General features: G+C 44.5%; 1 protein-coding gene across 1 annotated transcript in view; it reads left to right on the top strand.

Moving 5' to 3' along the window:
- Nucleotides 1-20,476, top strand: part of LOC126299180 (organic cation transporter protein-like) — a 206,389-nt gene that overhangs the window by 42,224 nt on the left and 143,689 nt on the right. The window contains exons 3-4 of the mRNA XM_049990948.1: nucleotides 10,984-11,147; nucleotides 20,217-20,339. Coding sequence (XP_049846905.1) covers nucleotides 10,984-11,147; nucleotides 20,217-20,339 — 287 coding nt within the window. The remainder of the gene's footprint in view (nucleotides 1-10,983; nucleotides 11,148-20,216; nucleotides 20,340-20,476) is intronic.

The raw sequence follows: 20,476 nt of genomic DNA, 5'->3' as shown, positions 1-20,476 counted from the left end.
AACTTCGTAAAACTGTACTATAGGTAACTTCACATAAATTCTACATTGATTTTGTACGTTTTACATTAAGTGTTGCGTTGCTGTGCGTTCATTTGACTATTGTGTGTATTGCGAACTTCAAAAATGCAGTGTTTGTAGGTTCGCTCTTATTTGTGAATGTGTGTGTGTGTTTGTGTGTGTGTGTGTGTGTGTGAGAGAGAGAGAGAGAGGGGGGGGGGGGGGGTATTAGACCATATATTTTGTTAATTTAAGAAACGTGTGATCTGACAGGTTTATTTAGTAGTTTAATAGACATTTCTTTTCCGTTACTTCCTGCAGAGGGAGAAGGTATTCCTCACAAATTAGTCTTACAATTTACATGTCTTTGTCTCTTTTAGTTTTATGTTGGTGCTGCAGAGTTCCATAAATTGTTCTGTATTTCTGTGCTCTTTATACACTGAAGCGTCATAAAAACTGGTATAGGCATACATATTCCAATACAGAGATATATAAACCGGTAGAATACGGCGCTGCTGTCGGCAACGCCTATATAAGACAAGTGTCTGGGGCAGTTGTTAGATCGGTTACTGCTGATACAATGGCAGGTTACCAAGATTTAATGAGTTTGAACGTGGTGTTACAGTCGACGCACGAGCGAGGGTACACAGCACCTTCGAGGTAACGATGAAGTGGAGGTTTTACCGTACGACTATATTACGAGTGTACCGTGAATATCAGGAATCCGGGAAAACATCAAATCTCCGACACTGGTTCGGCCGGAAAAAGACCCTGCAAGAACGGGACCAACGACGACTGAAGAGAATCGTTTAACGTGACAAAAGTGCAACCAATCCGCAAAATGCTGCAGATTTCAAATTTGCCTCAAATGGCTCTGAGAACTATGGTACTTACATCTGAGGTCATCAGTCCCCTAGAACTCAGAACTACTTAAACCTAACTAACCTAAGGACATCACACACATCCACGCCCGAGGCAGGATTTGAACCTGCGCGCGGTTCCAGAATGAAGCGCCCAGAGCCGCTCGGTCACAGACTCTACAGATTTCAATGCTGGGCCATTAACAAGTGTCGGCGTGTGGACCATTCAACGAAACGTCATCGATACGAGCTTTCGGAGCCGAAGACCCATTCTTGTAGGCTTGATGACTCCACGACACAAAGCTTTACGCCTCGCCTAGGCCCGTCAACACAGACATTGGACTGTTGATGAATGGAAATATGTTGTATGGCCGGACGAGTCTCGTTTCAAATTGTATCAAGCGGATGGACGTGTAGCCGCGCGGGATTAGCCGAGTGGTCTCAGGCGCTGCAGTCATGGTCTGTGCGGCTGGTCCCTGCGAAGGTTCGAGTCCTCCCTCGGGCATGGGTGTGTGTGTTTGTCCTTAGGATAATTTAGGTTAAGTAGTATGTAAGCTTAGGGACTGATGACCTTAGCAGGTAAGTCCCATAGTGCTCAGAGCCATTTGAACCATTTTTTCTTCCCCTATACACTGTCCATTTCGGTTATAAGGTGGCTACCGACATCATATATCTGCAATATAACTGGACAATTTGAAAAGAGATACCTATCGAGTGGGCCGGCTATAGGGTAGGCTATTGCCTGCGCTACTCTGGTGGCTGATTGGAAGGCGCCTCTAGTAGGTAATTGGTAGAAAATAACTTATCGTCAGGCTATTGCCTGTGCCAATCCAGTAAGTGATTGGCAGGAAACGCTTGTTTGTCATTGGTAGGCAATAAAAAATAGGCAGCTTGCACCCAGAGGTAGTGTTTTCCTGCAACGAAGCCTTAAGGTGGCAAGCCATTTCTCGTACGACCATTCTGTCAAACATGGGTCAAGTGGTGGTGTTGGGTGCTTCGGGGTTGTAGGTAGTTACTTCATATGAATCGCAGCCTTTCAGCCAGCACATGAAACTGTTTGTCTCCATATAAAGTAATTTAGGACCAGCGAAGTTTGGCTTCGCAAACTCGAAGTGGAGTTTGGAGAGGAACGGAAAATACCTACCGTTATAGAAAGGCTTTGTGAGCTGCACTGAAACCATAACCATCTCCACAGCAGTTAGTCATTTATTGAAGATGGTGGCCCATTTGAAATTTAATCTGGCAGTTTAATTCTTGCGCCAAAACGACCTTTTCTCTCATCGGTAAACTAAATTAATTTTGTGGTATTCTCTAAAATTTTCCATGTTTTTCCCGAAACTTGAATTATTCATCAATTTGAAAAAATTTCAAAGACAGACATCACGAGAGTCCTCCATTCGGTGTCTACATGAATGCCATGGGTGATTCAGTCCCAAAGTAAGACACTGCTGAAGGTTTCTGTAACGCAGAAAAAAACTCCGCTTACTTCCCAGCGTTGCCGTCAGCCTGAGGACGGTACCACTGCACAGGACCAGGTTCTCCCGATACAGTGGCAAGTAACTGTGCACGTCGTGCAGATGGGTGAGGCGTTTCAGTTCTGCCTCTAAGACATATTTCTCACCAGGATCAGCGGCCACATTTCGGATCTCATCTTCCAGTCTGTCGACTTCTGTTTGGGCAACAATCGAATCCCACTAAAACGGCAGAGACTGTTACATGGCATACCCGTGGAGGTTCTTTAGATCCAAGTAAAGGATGTAACGTAAATCGTAAGGTGGCCTATTCACTCCTCACTCATTCGCAGATTATTCGTATTGTTGTACGTGAATATACACTGTCAAAGCACCCCACAAGTCGCACGTGTGAAGAAGAGCAGCATCAGTTAACAGCTCAATGCTGGCACGTGTTTTTCTTAACATAGCATCCTACGAACGCCCTGACGTGCTGTAATAGAAGGCAGGGCCCAGAAAACTTGTGCCCAGGCATACACTCCGGAATTTCTCAAAAATATCTTAGAGCAGGCGTACATCGGTGTTCACGTACAATCTAGCGCAGGGCTTCCCAACGTGTGGTTCGTGGACCCCTTAGGGTTCCGCCGGCTCTTTCTAGGGGGTCCGCAGCCAGCTTTCACCAAATCATGTAAAAAATGAGTAAAATTATTTAATAAAAATTTGAAAAACAAGTTCATAATTTTTTTCGTGTGAAAACATGTGTACTTTTACTTCAGGTCGTATTGTCAAGCAGCCTTTGCGGTTCCTGAGGGAGAACGCATACACAGTTTAGTGCAGGAGAATGCGGCTTCTCTGATCGACTGTTTCGCAACAATATCGGTGTCATTTGTGCGCCAGCTCACGCCTCTAGATGCGCTGAAACCTTTTACGTATGCGCAGAGCGAGCTTTGTCGACCAATCACAGCGCTCGCTGGCATGTATGCGGCCTCATGCATCATTAAGTGTTAAACTTGGTTTGTCAGTGCACTACCTACTTCATAAGTCGATGTTTGACCAGTTTATTACTTCTAACATGGATCGGTGGCTGAAGTCAGGATCATTGAAAAAGGGTGCAGTTTCTCCATCGCCTTTACAACAAGGGAAGTTTCCAGTTGAAATGAATGAGGAGGGAGGACGACCAAAGGAAGAACAATCACAAGAAATTCCACAGCCGGATGTATTATGTGAAAACGCTGCAAGTACTCCATTGGTTGAATATCCTGTGGAAGTGGAATAACCAAGAAGCGTAAGTACAACGAAAGCTAATTAGAAATGGGCTTTATGGAGAAAAAGGAGGGTAAAGCTCAGTGTGTAATTTGCGCGCGAGTCCTTCTGAACAGTTCAATGGTTCCAGTTAAATTGCGCCGACATTTTGAAGGTACTCACCCGGATTTCCAGGCTAAAGACATCGATTTCTTCAAAAGGCAGAGTGCTTGTCAGCATTGCATGAAAACTCATGCATAAACTGTTAATGAAAAAGCTTCTTTCTTGGTTAGTTATCGAGTGGAAAAAACAGGCAAAGCTCATACCATTTCAGAAAATCTCATAAAGCTATGTGTTCATGATATTGTTCTTCTATGTTAGACGAAAAGGCAGTAAAGCTTATATCTTCGGTGCCATTATCAAACAATACTGCCAAGAGACACATTGTTGACATGTCAAAAGATGTGAAAGACACTCTTGTTTCTCGCATCCAACACAATTCATTTTCTCTGAAATTAGACGAATCCACTGATGTTGCATGATTAGCGATTTTATTGGCTTTTGTCCGTAATGAATATTCTGAATGTTTTGAGGAGAACCTCTTATTGTGCAGAGTATTACCTGCCAACACAAAAGGAGCTGAAATATTCGGTCTATTTCAAGGCCGTTGAAGTTAAGGCTTTTCACAATACTGTGTGAAGATATGGGAAGCCTTCATCGTTCCCTGCTTCTCCACACAGAAGTGAGGTGGCTCTCATGTGGGAATGCACTCTCTCGGTTGTACGAATTAAGATTGGAAGTCTTAGCTTTCCTTTTGGAGCATAAAACCAAATTCGCAGACCTCGTTAATGACGAAAATTGGCAGTGTATACTTGCCTATTTGTCAGATATTTTCTCCAAAATGAACGAAATAAATGTTTCACTCCAAGAGTAAAGTGAAACAAAGGTCACTATTATCGATAAAGTTCGAGCATTCAAGGGAAAAATCAATTTTTGGGCGGAGAGTGTCGAGGAGGGGGAGGTCGAGTGTTTTCCTCCTCTCAAGGAGTTTTTGAAAAGCAAATCATTGGCGCTTGGGAAGAATTTGTTTCATCAAATCCTGGAACATCTCCGAAGCTTGTTGTCATTGTTGGAGCATTATTTCCCAACAGCTGAAGACGAGAAGCTGCAGATATACGAACGGGTGGTCAACCCATTCACTGTACCCGAAAAACCGAACATTCTATCATCAAATGAATATGAGTTGTTGATATAAATTGCCACAGACCCTACCTTGAAATCAAGTTTTGACAATGACGATTACTCACACTTTTGGATCTGTCTGGATAACAAGAAATACTACCCCCTTGTTGAAAAGGCAAAACGTTTACTTTTTCCGTTTGCCACAACATATATGTGTGAATCTGGATCCTCGATCCATGCTGCCCACAAAACTAAGTACCAAAGCCGTCTAGATGCAGAACCAGACATCCATCTCCAGTTGTCAACAATTTGAACCCAACTTTTCAAAATTGTGTCAGCAAAGTACCCTCAACCATCACATTAGGATTTTATTATTATTCCTATAGACTCATCTATAGTAAAGGAGAAAGCATTTTTCTTCGCACATGCTCAGTGAACGTACCTGGACTATGACTCTGTAGGAATTTTGATTCTGACTTCTATCATTTACAAAATAATTATTAAGTGATTTCTGTTGGCATTAATACTTTGGTTACGAAAATTAAAATGATCTCTAAAGCTAATTTCTTTTCTTTACAATATATTGCGTCCTCTCAGTTAAAAATATGGACTGTCTATACTTCAATTACAGTTACCTGCTATTACTCTGACTGTTGTGTTGGCAGAAGAGCCAACACCGTGTTACTGGTGGAGGCCGAAATGCACGCGTTTTATCTCACGCAGGCTGACGTGAGGAGGGAAGAACTATACTGACGTGAGGTCTGGAACATGACAAGGAATTAGAATTCAGAAAGCGGACGTAATTAGTTTGATACTTAACTTTAATCCATTAATGATGAACGTCGCTCTTGACGGTACATGATTCACAATATTATCAGTTCAGAATACAGTCTTGAAGAATATGGCGCCTTGCTAGGTCGTAGCAAATGACGTACCTGAAGGCTATGCTAAACTGTCGTCTCTGCAAATGAGAGCGTATGTAGTCAGTGAACCTTCGCTAGCAAAGTCGGCTGTACAACTGGGGCGAGTGCTAGGGAGTCTCTCTATACCTGTCGTGTGGCGGCGCTCGATCTGCAGTCACTGATAGTGGCGACACGTGGGTCCGATGTATACTAAAGGACCGCGGCCGGTTTAAAGGCTACTGCCTAGCATGTGTGGTATCTGGCGGTGACACCACACTGACGCTATATTGTGGCAGCTGGCTGTGAGCGTAAACAAATGAGGACTTTTCACGTGCCACCTTGTAAAAGGTAAACCTTCTCTGCCAGAATTGTTTCCTTTGAGAAAAAAGTCTTACGTTCTGTGAAATGCTTTGTCTTCTTATATAAGAGTGTCTGTTTGTTTATTTTCCTAGTTTGTTTACAGTCGAGGCTGACTGCCACGATATAGTGTCCAAATAGTAGTTGAAGTTGTCAGCTGTGGCTAAACTGTTGCCACGCCGCCTGCCAGTTGCCAGCTACCAACCGACAGTACACTGTCGCCACGCCGCCTGCCAGTTGCTAGCTACCAACTGACAGTACACTGTTGCAACGCTGCCTGCTAGCTGCCGGCTATGGACTGACAGCTGCCGTTCAGTAGATACGCAAAGACGTACAAATAACTAGACTCCCCGAGCTGTTTACATGGGCACGAAAATCGATTGTGGAACTGGAACACGACTTTATAAAAGCAGATTTCCAGAATCGATTTTGAAGTGTTTACCTGACCAACCAAACGCGGAGCTGGGACATCAGCTTACGAAATCCGGTTTTGGAAACGCATGCAAACTGGGTGCATGTATTCCCACACATTACACAACAGATGTCTCAATAGTCCTTTAAAGGAAATTCCTTGGCCTCTTTTCTTTCGTGATGTGTTTGTATCCCGAATCATGCTTCTGACTCTTTTCTTCACGGCCGCGCGGAATGGCCGCGCAGTCTAGGGCGCCATGTCGTCGTGGATTGCGCGGCCGCTCCCGCTCGAGATTCGAGTGTGTGTGTGTGTGTGTTGTCCTTAGCGGAAGTTAAACTTAGGTTAATAGTGTGTAAGACTAGGGACTGATGACCTCAGCAGTTAAGTCCCATAGATTTTACATACATTTGAACATTTTTCTTCGTATTCACGAGAAAACCACACACACACACACACACACACACACACACACACACACAAGACGACTGTTACGAAATATGCATGCTCCTTACACAACAGTAGCCAAACAGTGGAAGTGAACAGACCACAAGTGGCAGCTTGTCAACAGCGTACAGTTTGGACGTCACGTTGATTACTCTTGGAGAAAGGCAGCTCCAACGTGTGAAATGTCAATTACCAAGTAATTTTAATCGGGCTATAGTGTGATGAACAAAGGGATTAAATCCACTAGTAAGTGTCTGGATACAGTGGGAATTCACATTGGATCGTTAATTTCACGTTGTTTTCATTCATCTCTAAACCAAAGACTATTGATACTTTGTCGGGGGGGGGGGGGGGGGGGGGTCACTGGGAACATGGCACTTGCATTAAGAAGCTGTCAGTTCCCATCGGTTTCGCTCTGAAATTTCAAGTTACTGTGCTCTTGACTGACTAGGAGTCCGCCATGGATTTTCGACTGAAGAAGGGGTCCGCCAGCTGAAAAGGTTGGGAAGCCTTGAATCTAGCGTATTCTCCTGAATCATGGACGTTGAACCTCTGCCAAACATTCACCATGTGCTCATACTCATCTACTGTTATGACTGTGCCTGTTAGTTAACTGTATAGTGCAGTTGTGTCGGGAAATATGGTTACATGGGGTCTCTCCCCCAAATCCTGGTATTTGTAAGGACATGCCCACTTTTTCGTGAAACACTGAAACTTTTCATCATCGCATATGCAGCACTAGTGACGTGCAAGTTTATGAAGAGATGCGTCCACGAAACGTAGCGAATACAGCAAGTGGAGTGTTACTTTTGACGTGATTTGCCTGAAAAAAGAAATGCCCTTTTCAGGTATGTCAGGTATGACATTGACCTTACGATATTTCAGGCCGAAACCTTGCAAGTGCTCAACAAGGAAGTGAGTGTCACACTCGCTCAATCTACGGAAGGAGATAGGTATGTGTCGTGGCTGTTGGTACTTCAAGTTGCACGCGTTGCACGTGCACTGCGGAACTTCCTCTTTAAATGACAGAGCTAGAGTACGAGGCACTCAGAGTCAGCGTATAAGATGAAGGGTCATTGTTCCTGGTGGTAGATGTTCTTAAACTTCAAGATCTTTTGAGTCTGGTTAGGCATTTACACACGTACCGGTTTCTGTGTAGAGCAGGTAGTCAGATGCCCTTCACGATACTCAGTCTTGGTAAAAGAGTTAAGACATCTATGGCAAAAATGACTTGTTCCACAATATTTTTAAAATTGGACAGGAAGTTCGGGGGAATCCTTTTTATCGACTTCTAGTGTTGCTTCTCGCCCTCAGAGAATTGCAACGTACGAGTATCTACGTGCTTGGAACGCTGACTGGGGTTCAACTACTTTGTGCTTTACTTCTTTCTCTAGTCTGGAACAGAGTGGCGTCACCGATTCTGTGACGAGGTCTGCTGCTTAATTTTCGACCTATGCTACACGGTGGAGACTTGTAAAGTCTCCCTAGATAGGTCGGGTGGGCACTGTACATCGTAAACAACTACTCTGGTGGCAGAGAGGTGTGGGATGATCATTGTTTTTTCTGTACATTAGATGAAACTCCGACACCCCAGTAGAGAAACTGGCTCTTGAGGAATAATGGGCTGCCTTTCTCCGCAGACATTCAGACATTTCATTGAAACTGGTCCTATCAGAGTTCAAGTTATCATAAACGCGAGCGGTGGACACAGCCTATATAAACCTTTTCACTACCATTGGGACATACGTGTCCCATGATAGGTGTAGGAGAACCAGTGGGAGTTTGCATCGTGTTATTGGTAAGCATCAATGTCCCAGTAGTAAAGGAAAGCTTGCTAATGGTTTACCGAGTTCTTATAATTACAGCTTACACCTGTAGGTTGTGCTGTCTTCAACCCTCTGTTCCATTCCGCTCTGTACCGTTGCACCGAATCAATATGCGCGCCTGAACAGATGTGCAAATTGGGCTGCGGCGTCGCGCCTCCCCTGACTATTCGTGTCAATGAATTGCACGCACATATCAACGTTTTCCGTATCACAAACGCGCACCCGTAACGTCAGTTAAAACCTGGAGAGATGCTCTATTCACTGATGTGTGTCTATTTTCTGTATGTTTTGTAACTTCCGCGGAATTGTTTTCTGAAATCCTGGAGTTGCTTATGAATAACTCTGTATGTCCAACACCTCCCCACGTTGAAAAACGAAACGGCTGGAAAATATTTGTTTCCAATTGTTATTTCTTGTTGTGATATTAATTTTAAAAAATACACATTTCATTCCGAAAAAAATTTGTAATCAAAGGTTTAATATCTAGTAACAGGTGCTCAGATACTTTTGACCACATAGTGTAGGCTGCAGTAGTTTTGCACAGATGAAGATGATAGCACAGCATATACCAGTCTTTGAATTGAAGACCACGACAACAATAGTCACATTTTACACTTTTATTGGTTTTAAGTTACTTTTATATACAGGATGATTCACAATTAATGTTACACACTTCTAGACATTGTAGAGGGGACACGTAGGTCAAGTTTTACGTATGAACCGATGTTCGGATACGGTTCGTTTCCATGTTACAAGTATGACAAGATGTACAGATTTCACTCCTATTTACTGTGAAATTACAACAACTGTTCGATATGACGACCACCAAGTTTGGTGCACTCAGTGTATCTGCGCAGAAAGTCCGCATAAACTCTGTCCAAAATGCGTGGTGCATGGTTGATGACTTCTGCCGCAGCCAAGATACGTGCAACTAGATCTGCCTCTGAGTGGATAGGGATCTCGTAAACGAGACCCTTCATGTGGCCTCACAAGAAAAAGTCCAAAGGGGTTAAATCTCTGAATCTTGGCGACTAAGCATGTATTCCACTTCGACCGATCCACCTGCCCCCGTAGACTATGTTCAGATTGATTCGGACACGAACTGCAAAATATAATGCCGCGCCATCATGCTGGATCCGCAGTTCATGTCCAATGTCCAACGGCACGTCATTCGAAAACACCGCCAGTACATTTTGAGGAATATCAAGCATCTGGCACCAGTTAGGAAGGGGGTGGGGGGCGGAGGATGTACGGCCAAAGGACACGACCATCGCAGATACCCGCTCAGATGCCGAATGTGTGCTGAAATCTTCGTGGTTTTGGGGTTTTCTTGATCCCAAATACGGCCATTTAGTACGTTCAGAACACTTTCCCCGTTGAAATGCTTATCGATGGTGAACAAAATTCGTCCTGGAAATTGATGAAAATCCACACAAAGGTACAAAAGCCAAGTACAGAAATTGACATTTGGCACAAAATCCGTCGGAAGCATGACGTGTACTCCTGAGGGTGATATGGGTGAAGCTGCTGTTCATGCAAAACACGCTAAACAGACGAGTGAGAAACATGCAAGTCAGGTGCAATGGTTCGAGTACCCTCGATGGGTTCTGTTCAGCTTGATGAAGCCCTTTTCTTCCAGTGTGACGGTGCACCGCCTTCTTGCAGCACCAAAATTTGCTCAATCCCTTGTGGATTTCTTATTTTCCTGCAACCGTTTACCTACTCTGATAAACATGGAATGAGATGGAGTCACACGGGGAAGTACTCGTGGTACAGACGATGAGCTTCTCTTCCATTAAGGGAGCTTCACGGTAAATTAACAACATACCGGTGTACTCTGCGAATTTGTACTCAGGCATCCTGCTACTGCGGTACTAGTCACAGTAATGTCAACTGACGCATCACCAGTAAGCATGAAAACAAGGCAGATGGAAGCAGACGAAATCATGTGACATCGCGTCATCGTACCATTCATGAATGTAGGTAGCTAGCCGTAACAGGCGCACTGCGTAAGAAATATCTAACGCGCGATTGAGTAGCTCTTGTTTTTCCTTGTAACATGGAAACAAACTGTTTCCAGACTTGGGTTCCTATGTAAAACTTGATCTACTAAGTCGGCTCTACAACCTTTAGAAGTGTGTAACATGTATTGTGAAACAACCTGTACATATTTTTTAACATCTCATCTGGTTGAGGAGTGAATGTGTTAACCCCGATAGTCAACCCACTGCAAGTGGGATGAAATAACAAAAAAAAAAAAATTAAAAAATGTATACGCACGGTTTGACACGTGGAGGCTGGTGCCGGCAGCGGGCGACCCTGTGCAGCTGTGCGTGGGCGAGTGGGGGCGGTGGCAGTGGCGCAACGCGGTGCTGCTGTCGCTGCTCAAGATGCCCGTCGCCTGGTACCAGCTCAGCATCCTCGTGCTGGAGGCGCCGTCGCCTTTCTGGTGCGCCGGACACCCGCCCACGCAGGTAAGCCGACAACCACACCTTTCTTTCTCTTCTCTAATATAACGCACAATGCTGTATCTCGGAACGCTTTTCAGACTTTCGCCTCTAGCCAGCAGTGGAAGAAAAATTTACTATATTTTCTTATCCCATTTTTAAATTATGGCATTCGCTGCAGTCTTTTCTTGAAATTACAAAAAAATTCCCGAAAATTAAGGTTTCCCAAATGTGAAAACATATTCCAAGGTACAACATGGTCGTGTACTTTATCTATCTACACGACTACTCTGCAATTCACATTTAAGTGCTTGGCAGAGGGTTCATCGAACCACAATCATACTATCTCTCTACTATTCCACTCCCGAACAGCGAGCGGGAAAAACGAACACCTAAACCTTTCTGTTCGAGCTCTGATTTCTCTTATTTTATTTTGATGATCATTCCTACCTATGTAGGTTGGGCTCAACAAAATATTTTCGCATTCGGAAGAGAAAGTTGGTGACTGAAATTTCGTAAAAAGGTCTCGCCGCGACGAAAAACGTCTATGCTGTAATGACTTCCATCCCAACTCGTGTATCATATCTGCCACACTCTCTCCCCTATAACGCGATAATACAAAACGAGCTGCCCTTCTTTGCACCCTCTCGATGTCCTCCGTCAATCCCACCTGGTAAGGATCCCACACCGCGCAGCAATATTCTAACAGAGGACGAACGAGTGTAGTGTAAGCTGTCTCTTTAGTGGACTTGTTGCATCTTCTAAGTGTCCTGCCAATGAAACGCAACCTTTGGCTCGCCTTCCCGACAATATTATCTATGTGGTCCTTCCAACTGAAGTTGTTTGTAATTTTAACACCCAGGTACTTAGTTGAATTGACAGCCTTGAGAATTGTACTATTTATCGAGTAATCGAATTCCAACGGATTTCTTTTGGAACTCATGTGGATCATCTCACACTTTTCGTTATTTAGCGTCAACTGCCACCTGACACACCATACAGCAATCTTTTCTAAATCGCTTTGCAGCTGATACTGGTCTTCGGATGACCTTACTAGACGGTAAATTACAGCATCATCTGCGAACAACCTAAGAGAACTGCTCAGATTGTCACCCAGGTCATTTATATAGATCAGGAACAGTAGAGGTCCCAGGACGCTTCCCTGGGGAACACCTGATATCACTTCAGTTTTACTCGATGATTTGCCGTCTATTACTACGAACTGCGACCTTCCTGACAGGAAATCACGAATCCAGTCGCACAACTGAGACGATACCCCATAGCTCCGCAGCTTGATTAGAAGTCGCTTGTGAGGAACGGTGTCAAAAGCTTTCCGGAAATCTAGAAATACGGAATCAACTTGAGATCCCCTGTCGATAGCGGCCATTACTTCGTGCGAATAAAGAGCTAGCTGCGTTGCACAAGAGCGATGTTTTCTGAAGCCATGCTGATTACGTGTCAATAGATCGTTCCCTTCGAGGTGATTCATAATGTTTGAATACAGTATATGCTCCAAAACCCTACTGCAAACCGACGTCAATGATATAGGTCTGTAGTTAAATGGATTACTCCTACTACCCTTCTTGAACACTGGTGCGACCTGCGCAATTTTCCAATCTGTAGGTACAGATCTATCGGTGAGCGAGCGGTTGTATATGAGTGCTAAGTAGGGAGCTATAGTATCAGCGTAATCTGAAAGGAACCTAATCGGTATACAATCTGGACCTGAAGACTTGCCCGTATCAAGCGATTTGAGTTGCTTCGCAACCCCTAAGGTATCTACTTCTAAGAAACTCATGCTAGCAGATGTTCGTGTTTCAAATTCTGGAATATTCCATTCGTCTTCCCTGGTGAAGGAATTTCGGAAAACTGCGTTCAATAACTCCGCTTTAGCGGCGCAGTCGTCGATAACAGTACCATCGGCACTGCGCAGCGAAGGTATTGACTGCGTCTTGCCGCTTGTGTACTTTACATACGACCAGAATTTCTTCGGATTTTCTACCAAATTTCGAGACAATGTTTCGTTGTGGAACCTATTAAAGGCATCTCGCATCGAAGTACGTGCCAAATTTCGCGCGTCTGTAAATTTTAGCCCATCTTCAGGATTTCGCGTTCTTCTGAACTTCGCATGCTTTTTCCGTTGCCTCTGCAACAGCGTTCGGACCTTTTTTGTGTACCACGGGGGATCCGTTCCATCTCTTACCAATTTATGAGGTATGAATATCTCAATTGCTGTTGCTACTATATCTTTGAATTTGAGCCACATCTCGTCTACATTCGCATAGTCAGTTCGGAAGGAATGGAAATTGTCTTTTAGGAAGGCTTCTAGTGGTACTTTATCCGCTTTTTTAAATAAAATTATTTTGCGTTTGTTTCTGATGGATTTGGAAGAAATGGTATTGAGCCTAGCTACAATGACCTTGTGATCACTAATCCCTGTATCAGTCATGATGCTCTCTATCAGCTCTGGATTGTTTGTGGCCAAGAGGTCAAGTGTGTTTTCGCAACCATTTACAATTCGCGTGGGTTCGTGGACTAACTGCTCTAAATAATTTTCGGAGAATGCATTTAGGACAATCTCGGAAGACGTTTTGTGTCTACCACCGGTTTTGAACAAGTATTTTTGCCAACATACCGAGGGTAGGTTGAAGTCCCCACCAACTATAACCGTATGAGTGGGGTATTTATTTGTTACGAGACTCAAACTTTCTCTGAACTGTTCCGCAACTGTATCATCGGAGTCTGGGGGTCGGTAGAAGGAGCCAATTATTAACTTTATTCGGCTGTTAAGTATAACCTCCACCCACACCAATTCGCACGGAGTATCTACTTCGACTTCACTACAAGATAAACCACTACTGACAGACACCAACACTCCACCACCAATTCTGCCTAATCTATCTTTCCTGAACACCGTCTGAGACTTCGTAAAAATTTCTGCAGAACTTATTTCAGGCTTTAGCCAGCTTTCTGTACCTATAACGATATCCGCTTCTGTGCTTTCTATTAGCGCTTGAAGCTCAGGGACTTTTCCAGCGCAACTACAACAGTTTACAACTATAATTCCGACTGTTCCTTGATCCAAGCACGTCCTGTAATTGCCAAGCACCCTTTGACATTGCAGCCCATCCCGCACTTTCCCGAGGCCTTCTAACCTAAAAAACCGCCCAGTCCACGCCACACAGCCTCCGCTACCCGTGTAGCCGCCAGCTGAGTGTAGTGAACTCCTGACCTATTCAGCGGAACCCGAAACCCCACCACCCTATGGCGCAAGTCAAGGAATCTGCAGCCAATACGGTCGCAAAACCGTCTGAGCCTCTGATTCAGACCCTCCACCCGGCTCTGCACCAAAGGTCCGCAGTCGGTTCTGTCAACGATGCTGCAGATGGTGAGCTCTGCCTTCATCTCATAAGCAAGACCGGCAGCCTTCACCAAATCAGATAGCCGCTGGAATCCAGAGAGAATTTCCTCAGATCCAAAGCGACACACGTCATTAGTGCCGACATGTGCCACCACCTGCAGCTGGCTGCACCCTGTGCTCTTCATGGCATCCGGAAGGACCCTTTCCACATCAGGAATGACTCCTCCCGGAATGCACACGGAGTGCACACTGGATTTCTTCCCCTCCTTAGCCGCCATATCCCTAAGGGGCCCCATTACGCGCCTAACATTGGAGCTCCCAACTACCAGTAAGCCCAACCTCTGCGATTGCCCGGACCTTGAAGGCTGAGAATGATCCTCTGAAACAGGGCAGGCAGCTGCATCTGGCTCAGCCAGAGACAGTGCCTGAAACCGGTTTGTCAGACGCACCGGGGAGGCTTTCTGGTCAGCTTCCGGGGACGCCTTTCGCTGCCTGCCACGCCTTGGAACGACCTCCCAATCAACCACAGGCGAGGGCTCAGCTCCACTGCGGGCAGCAACCGGGGCAACCACAGCGGCAGACCGATCTGGGGACAGACGGGATGAGGTTGACATCCCCGTGATACCCGAGTCCGGCTCCCCACAGTGGTGCCCATTGGCAACAGCCTCAAGCTGCGCGACCGAAGTCAGCGCCGATTGCAGCTGTGAGCGAAGGGATGCCAAGTCAGCCCTCATCCGAACACAGCAATCGCAGTCCCTGTCCATTCTAATCGATGTTTAACAACAGTTACTGAAACACGAGTCGGTGCCTAGATAACGCAAGCGGAACACGCAAAGAATGTATCAACTAACCTGTACAAATGCCTAACGACTGCGCTACAATCTGCTGAATTTACGATTACAGTAACTAAAACTCGAAACTGCACCTCCTATACAAAACTCACACGCAATTTAAATAAGAATCTACGAAGTAAACACTAAAGCGCGATGCTACAACCCTCAAATACTATAATACGCCCGAAATATACGAATTAAACAATGCAAGTACCCAAAAACACGCAAAGAAATTAAACTATGTAACAAATAAGAAGCTAGGGTTATACGGCTTGCTGCTGCAGCTGCTTATCCAACGGCGGCAGGGAGCACAATGACTGTGACCAACCGACACTGGCTGTTCAAAACAAAAACAGAAGACAGACGACTACGCGAATTTGCACTATTCAGGTACTAAGGCGTGATGCTACAACCCTCAAATACTATAATACGCCCGAAATATACGAATTAAACAATGCAAGTACCCAAAAACACGCAAAGAAATTAAACTATGTAACAAATAAGAAGCTAGGGTTATACGGCTTGCTGCTGCAGCTGCTTATCCAACGGCGGCAGGGAGCACACTGACTGGCCAACCGACTCTGGCCGTTCACAACAAAAACAGAAGACAGACGACTACGCGAATTTGCACTATTCAGGTACTAAGGCGCGATGCTACAACCCTCAAATACTATAATACGCCCGAAATATACGAATTAAACAATGCAAGTACCCAAAAACACGCAAAGAAATTAAACTATGTAACAAATAAGAAGCTAGGGTTATACGGCTTGCTGCTGCAGCTGCTTATCCAACGGCGGCAGGGAGCACACTTAGGAGGAAATATTCTATTGAAATTTTTAAAACTTTGCCACCTAGAAAATCTTGTTAATACTATATTTAGTCATCTATCCGTTACAATATCACTCTGCTAGACACAAAAAATCAGTTAGTGAAATCCAATTACGCAGAACTATTATCAAAAACCAGTTAAAAGTTAAACATATTTTGAAATTGAAGCTACTTGAAATTAACACAGATTTCCATATTCTGGGCAGGCAAAATTGTTGAGATATTAACAAAACTCATTTAATTTTGAAATGCCACCTGTTCCATGGTCAAACAACTCCCGTTTCGTGGTTCAAGATGGTGCACGACCGACAAAGTATGGCTTAATTGTCCACAAGCTATAAAGGGCGTTCGTAAATCCCCGTTACAGACTTCAATGATTAGTAAAGGGGAGTAACTATATAACATTTTGAATAGGAACCTATGTCTGGAAACGTACCGCTCCCGTCCTACGACGTTTTCAATTTAGATCTTTAACTCATCCATTTCTGCTTGAGGAATTAAATTAGGCGTAACACAGTACAGTTATTAGTTAACAGTTCGAAAGAAACTTAACGAGACATCCGTTTATCACTTAAGCACATTTCTTTGTATTAACACTTAAACATTTCGTGTTTACATTAGTCCAAAATAGGAAAAAAAAGAACTCAGCATAATTTCATTTCGGAAATCGTTACGAAATTCAATATTCCGCGATCCACGTATCAAAAGCGTGCTGAGAACACGCCTTCATTTAACGACTGAGAGCAGCGACCCTTGCGTGGAGTTGCCAATACTAACTGACAAGCAACTCTGCGTGAAATGACGGCAGAAATCTATATGGGACGTAAAACGAACGTATCCGTTAGGACAGTGCGGCGAAATGTGGCGTTAATGAGCTATGGCAGCAGACAACCGACGCGAGTGCCTTTGCTAACAGCACGACATCGCCTGCAGAGCATCCCCTGGGTTCTTGACCATATCGGTTGTATCCTAGCCGACTGGAGAACCATGACATGGTCAGCGGCTCTCGATTTCTGTTGGTAACAGCTGATAGAAGGACGCAGACCCCTCGACACCGTGCACCCAAGTTATCAACAAGGCACTGCGCGAGCTAGTGGTGGCTCCATAACAATGTGGGCTGTGTTTACGTGGAATGGACTGGGTCCTCTGAATGTTTGGTTACTTGGAGACCATTTGTAGCCATTCATGCACGTCATGTTCCCAACCAACAATGGAATTTTTATGGATGACAATGCGCCATGTCGCCGAGCCACAACTGTTCGCGATTTGTTTGAAGAACATCCTGGACAATTCGAACGAATGGTTTAGCCACCCAGGTCGCTCTACGTGAATCTCGTAGAATAGTTCTGGGGCATAATCGAGAGGTCAGTTCGTGCACAACGTCCTGCATCGGCTGCACTTTTGCAATTATGGACGGTTGTAGAGGCAGCGTGGCTCAATATTTCTGCAAGGGACTTCCAACGACTTGTTGAGTCCATGGAACTTTAATTTCATGCACTACGCCGGGCAAAAGTATGTCCGACACAATATTTAGGAGGTGCTTCATGACTTTTTGTCACTTCAGTGTATACTCACCTTCACTGTCATGACTTACAATGACCAGCCAGAACATTATAACCACCTACCTAATAGCCGATATGCCCACCTTTGGCACGGATTACAGCGGCTATGCATTGTGACATGGAAGCAGTGAGGTCTCGGTAAGTCGCTGGAAGGGTTTGGCACCACATCTGCACACACAAATCACCTATTTCCCGTGAATTCCGGCGAGGGGGACGATGAGCTCTGACGCCACATTCAATCACATCCCAGATCTGTCTGATCGTAGTAGGTCGGTGGTCATAATGTTCTGGCTGATCAGTGTACGTCAGCGATAGAGAATCACGTGACCCTCTGAAATTGACCAGAGTGTCGTTTTAAGACGGTGATTAAGTTCTTCTCCAGAGAGCTTATCATCGCAGGTAAACTAATATGCTCAATGTAGCCACCGATGCATTGAACAGCTTAGTAGACGCATGTTTAGGCGTTGGTGCGCCGTAGACCTTAGCGTAGAAACAATCAGTTTAAGCGGTGGTGCTGAAAAGTAATGCTTCCGAATGTTTTATGTCAGAGCTTTTAAATAATTTTAAATAAAACAAATATTATTAATGTTCTATGTTTTTACTCTGTGACCGTGCTTGCATTGCTTCATCACTATCAAACTGAAGTGCTCGACGGTGTTCTTTAATGTATGCAAGATAATGAAAACCGGATGGGGCTAAGTCAGGACTGTATGGAGGATGGTCGATGACTGCGAAACCAAGGCGTCGGATTTTTGAAAGTGTCGCAGTGGGCGTGTGTGGTCTGGCATTGTCATGCTGAAGCAGAGGTGCTCCATGTGTGGAAAAACTCTTCGAATTCAAAACTAGACTACAGCACGCTGTTTCTCATGCACGACATAGTTACATTACACACCACCATGTTACACGCTACAATTCGGTGTCCTCTAGTCGCAGAAGACTGCAAATATGTAGACATGCTAGAGGGCTCCGAATTGTAGCATGTAATATAGCGCCGTGGCTTGCTGTAATCCCTCTGTAAACTGAAAGCATTAATTCGAAGAGTTCGTCCACACATGGAGCACCCTCTCCTTCAGCATGGCAATGCCACACCGCTGCGAGATCTGCAAAAATCCAACGCCTTGGTTTCGCAGTGATCGACCATACTCATAATGTCCTGACTTGGCCCCATCCTGTTTTCATCTTCTTCCATAAATTAAAGAACACCTTCGAGGACTTCACTTTGATAGTAATGAAGCAGTGCAAAAAGAAGTGAGCCTCTGGCTGTGTCAACAAAGTCAAATATTGTACAGAGACGGAATAAACAAACTGGTTCCTCGTTGGGAGAAGTGTGTTTGTTGCCAGGGTGGGTATGTTGTGAAATAAATATGTAGACACGAAGAATAAAGATGTAGAATGTTGACGACGTTGTTTTATTTAAAAATCTTTAAGAGTTTTCACATAAAAAATTCGAAGGCCTTACTTTTCTGCAAGCCCTCGTAACGCGAAACAAGTTGCATAACGCTTCAACAACTGACCAATAAACGGTGTGTAAGACAACTTCCCACTCTGGTGTCAAGTTTAATTCTACCCATTCTGCATTGCATCGTGGTTGTGTACCATAAACTGTCATTTCAAATACAGACTTCTGGTCAACAGCTCACGGTCTTGCAGTTAGAGTTGCTGGCGCTCGATTACGAGACCCCAAGTTGTGTGTGTGTGTGGGTTTGTGCGTGCGTGCGTGTGCGTGTGTCACGCAAGTCGCTGAAGTGGCGTCAAATAAGACGATTTACAGCAGGCTGTCTCCTGATTTCCGTAACTCACTTGCCACTCCAAGTGCCATCTAGTGACATTTTTCAAATCGGACAGGTCAGTTTGTCCAGCATAACAAGCTCCCTGGCGGGAAGTATTGTAACTTTGTGTGTGCCGAACTGGACTTTCCTGGTTTTATGTGATGAGAGCGGATGCCTCAGGTAACCTGGAGGCACTGCGGCGAGCAGACATACGTCTCTACCGGCCAAGGGCCGCAGCTCGCGGGCACCTAGTACAACACTACTGAATATCACCTTGTGCACTTGGTAAGTAATACGGAATAAAATATTTTCACGTAAAGGTTGTGTTTCCTCTCACCATTGTGGAAGGGAAAAACGGGGAGGGCAGTGATTCCTCTTGTACTACACACTCCAAACTTAAATGTACCAGTGCGAGTGAGCTGTGTACAATGCCGAACTGCCCAGAAGAGTATTCCCTACCAAATGTGCCGCACACAGATTTCATTTTCAGAGACTCCTGGAACACGTATGCATTGCCATTGTCACTATAACTTCTTTTCATCTATGTGACGTCGTTCTTTTGTTAGTACATCAGTGAATCCCATATAGTCTTCTTTATCGTAAACCGAAATAAAAACTATTACTAATACATTCCAGTCTCTCTTTCTGCACCAGTGTGTTAGTTTCTGCAAACTGAGACGGTGTGAAAATCGCATAGCTGAGATTGTTGTGTATGCCTGATTTGTGAAACTTTGTTTCAGGAATCCTATGACGCCTGCGTAGTACCACGTAATTCATCCACTTGGAACGACAGTTCGTCATTAGAGCCATGCTCATCGTGGGAATACGCGCCTGACATTTTCACATCTACTATAGTAACGGAGGTAAGGATGAAATTTCATATCTGAAAGCTAAAGCAGACGCATGTCGTGTGCGATTAATACATTTAAAAGACTACACTTTTTTTTGCGAAAATTGGAGGTACACAACCTTTTCAATTTTTTCGAGCGTTAATCCAGTT

Source organism: Schistocerca gregaria, chromosome X, assembly GCF_023897955.1.
Source record: "Schistocerca gregaria isolate iqSchGreg1 chromosome X, iqSchGreg1.2, whole genome shotgun sequence".
NCBI lineage: Eukaryota > Metazoa > Arthropoda > Insecta > Orthoptera > Acrididae > Schistocerca > Schistocerca gregaria.
The sequence above is the reverse complement of the archived record's forward strand: the minus strand, read 5'-3'. Positions and strand labels throughout refer to the sequence as shown.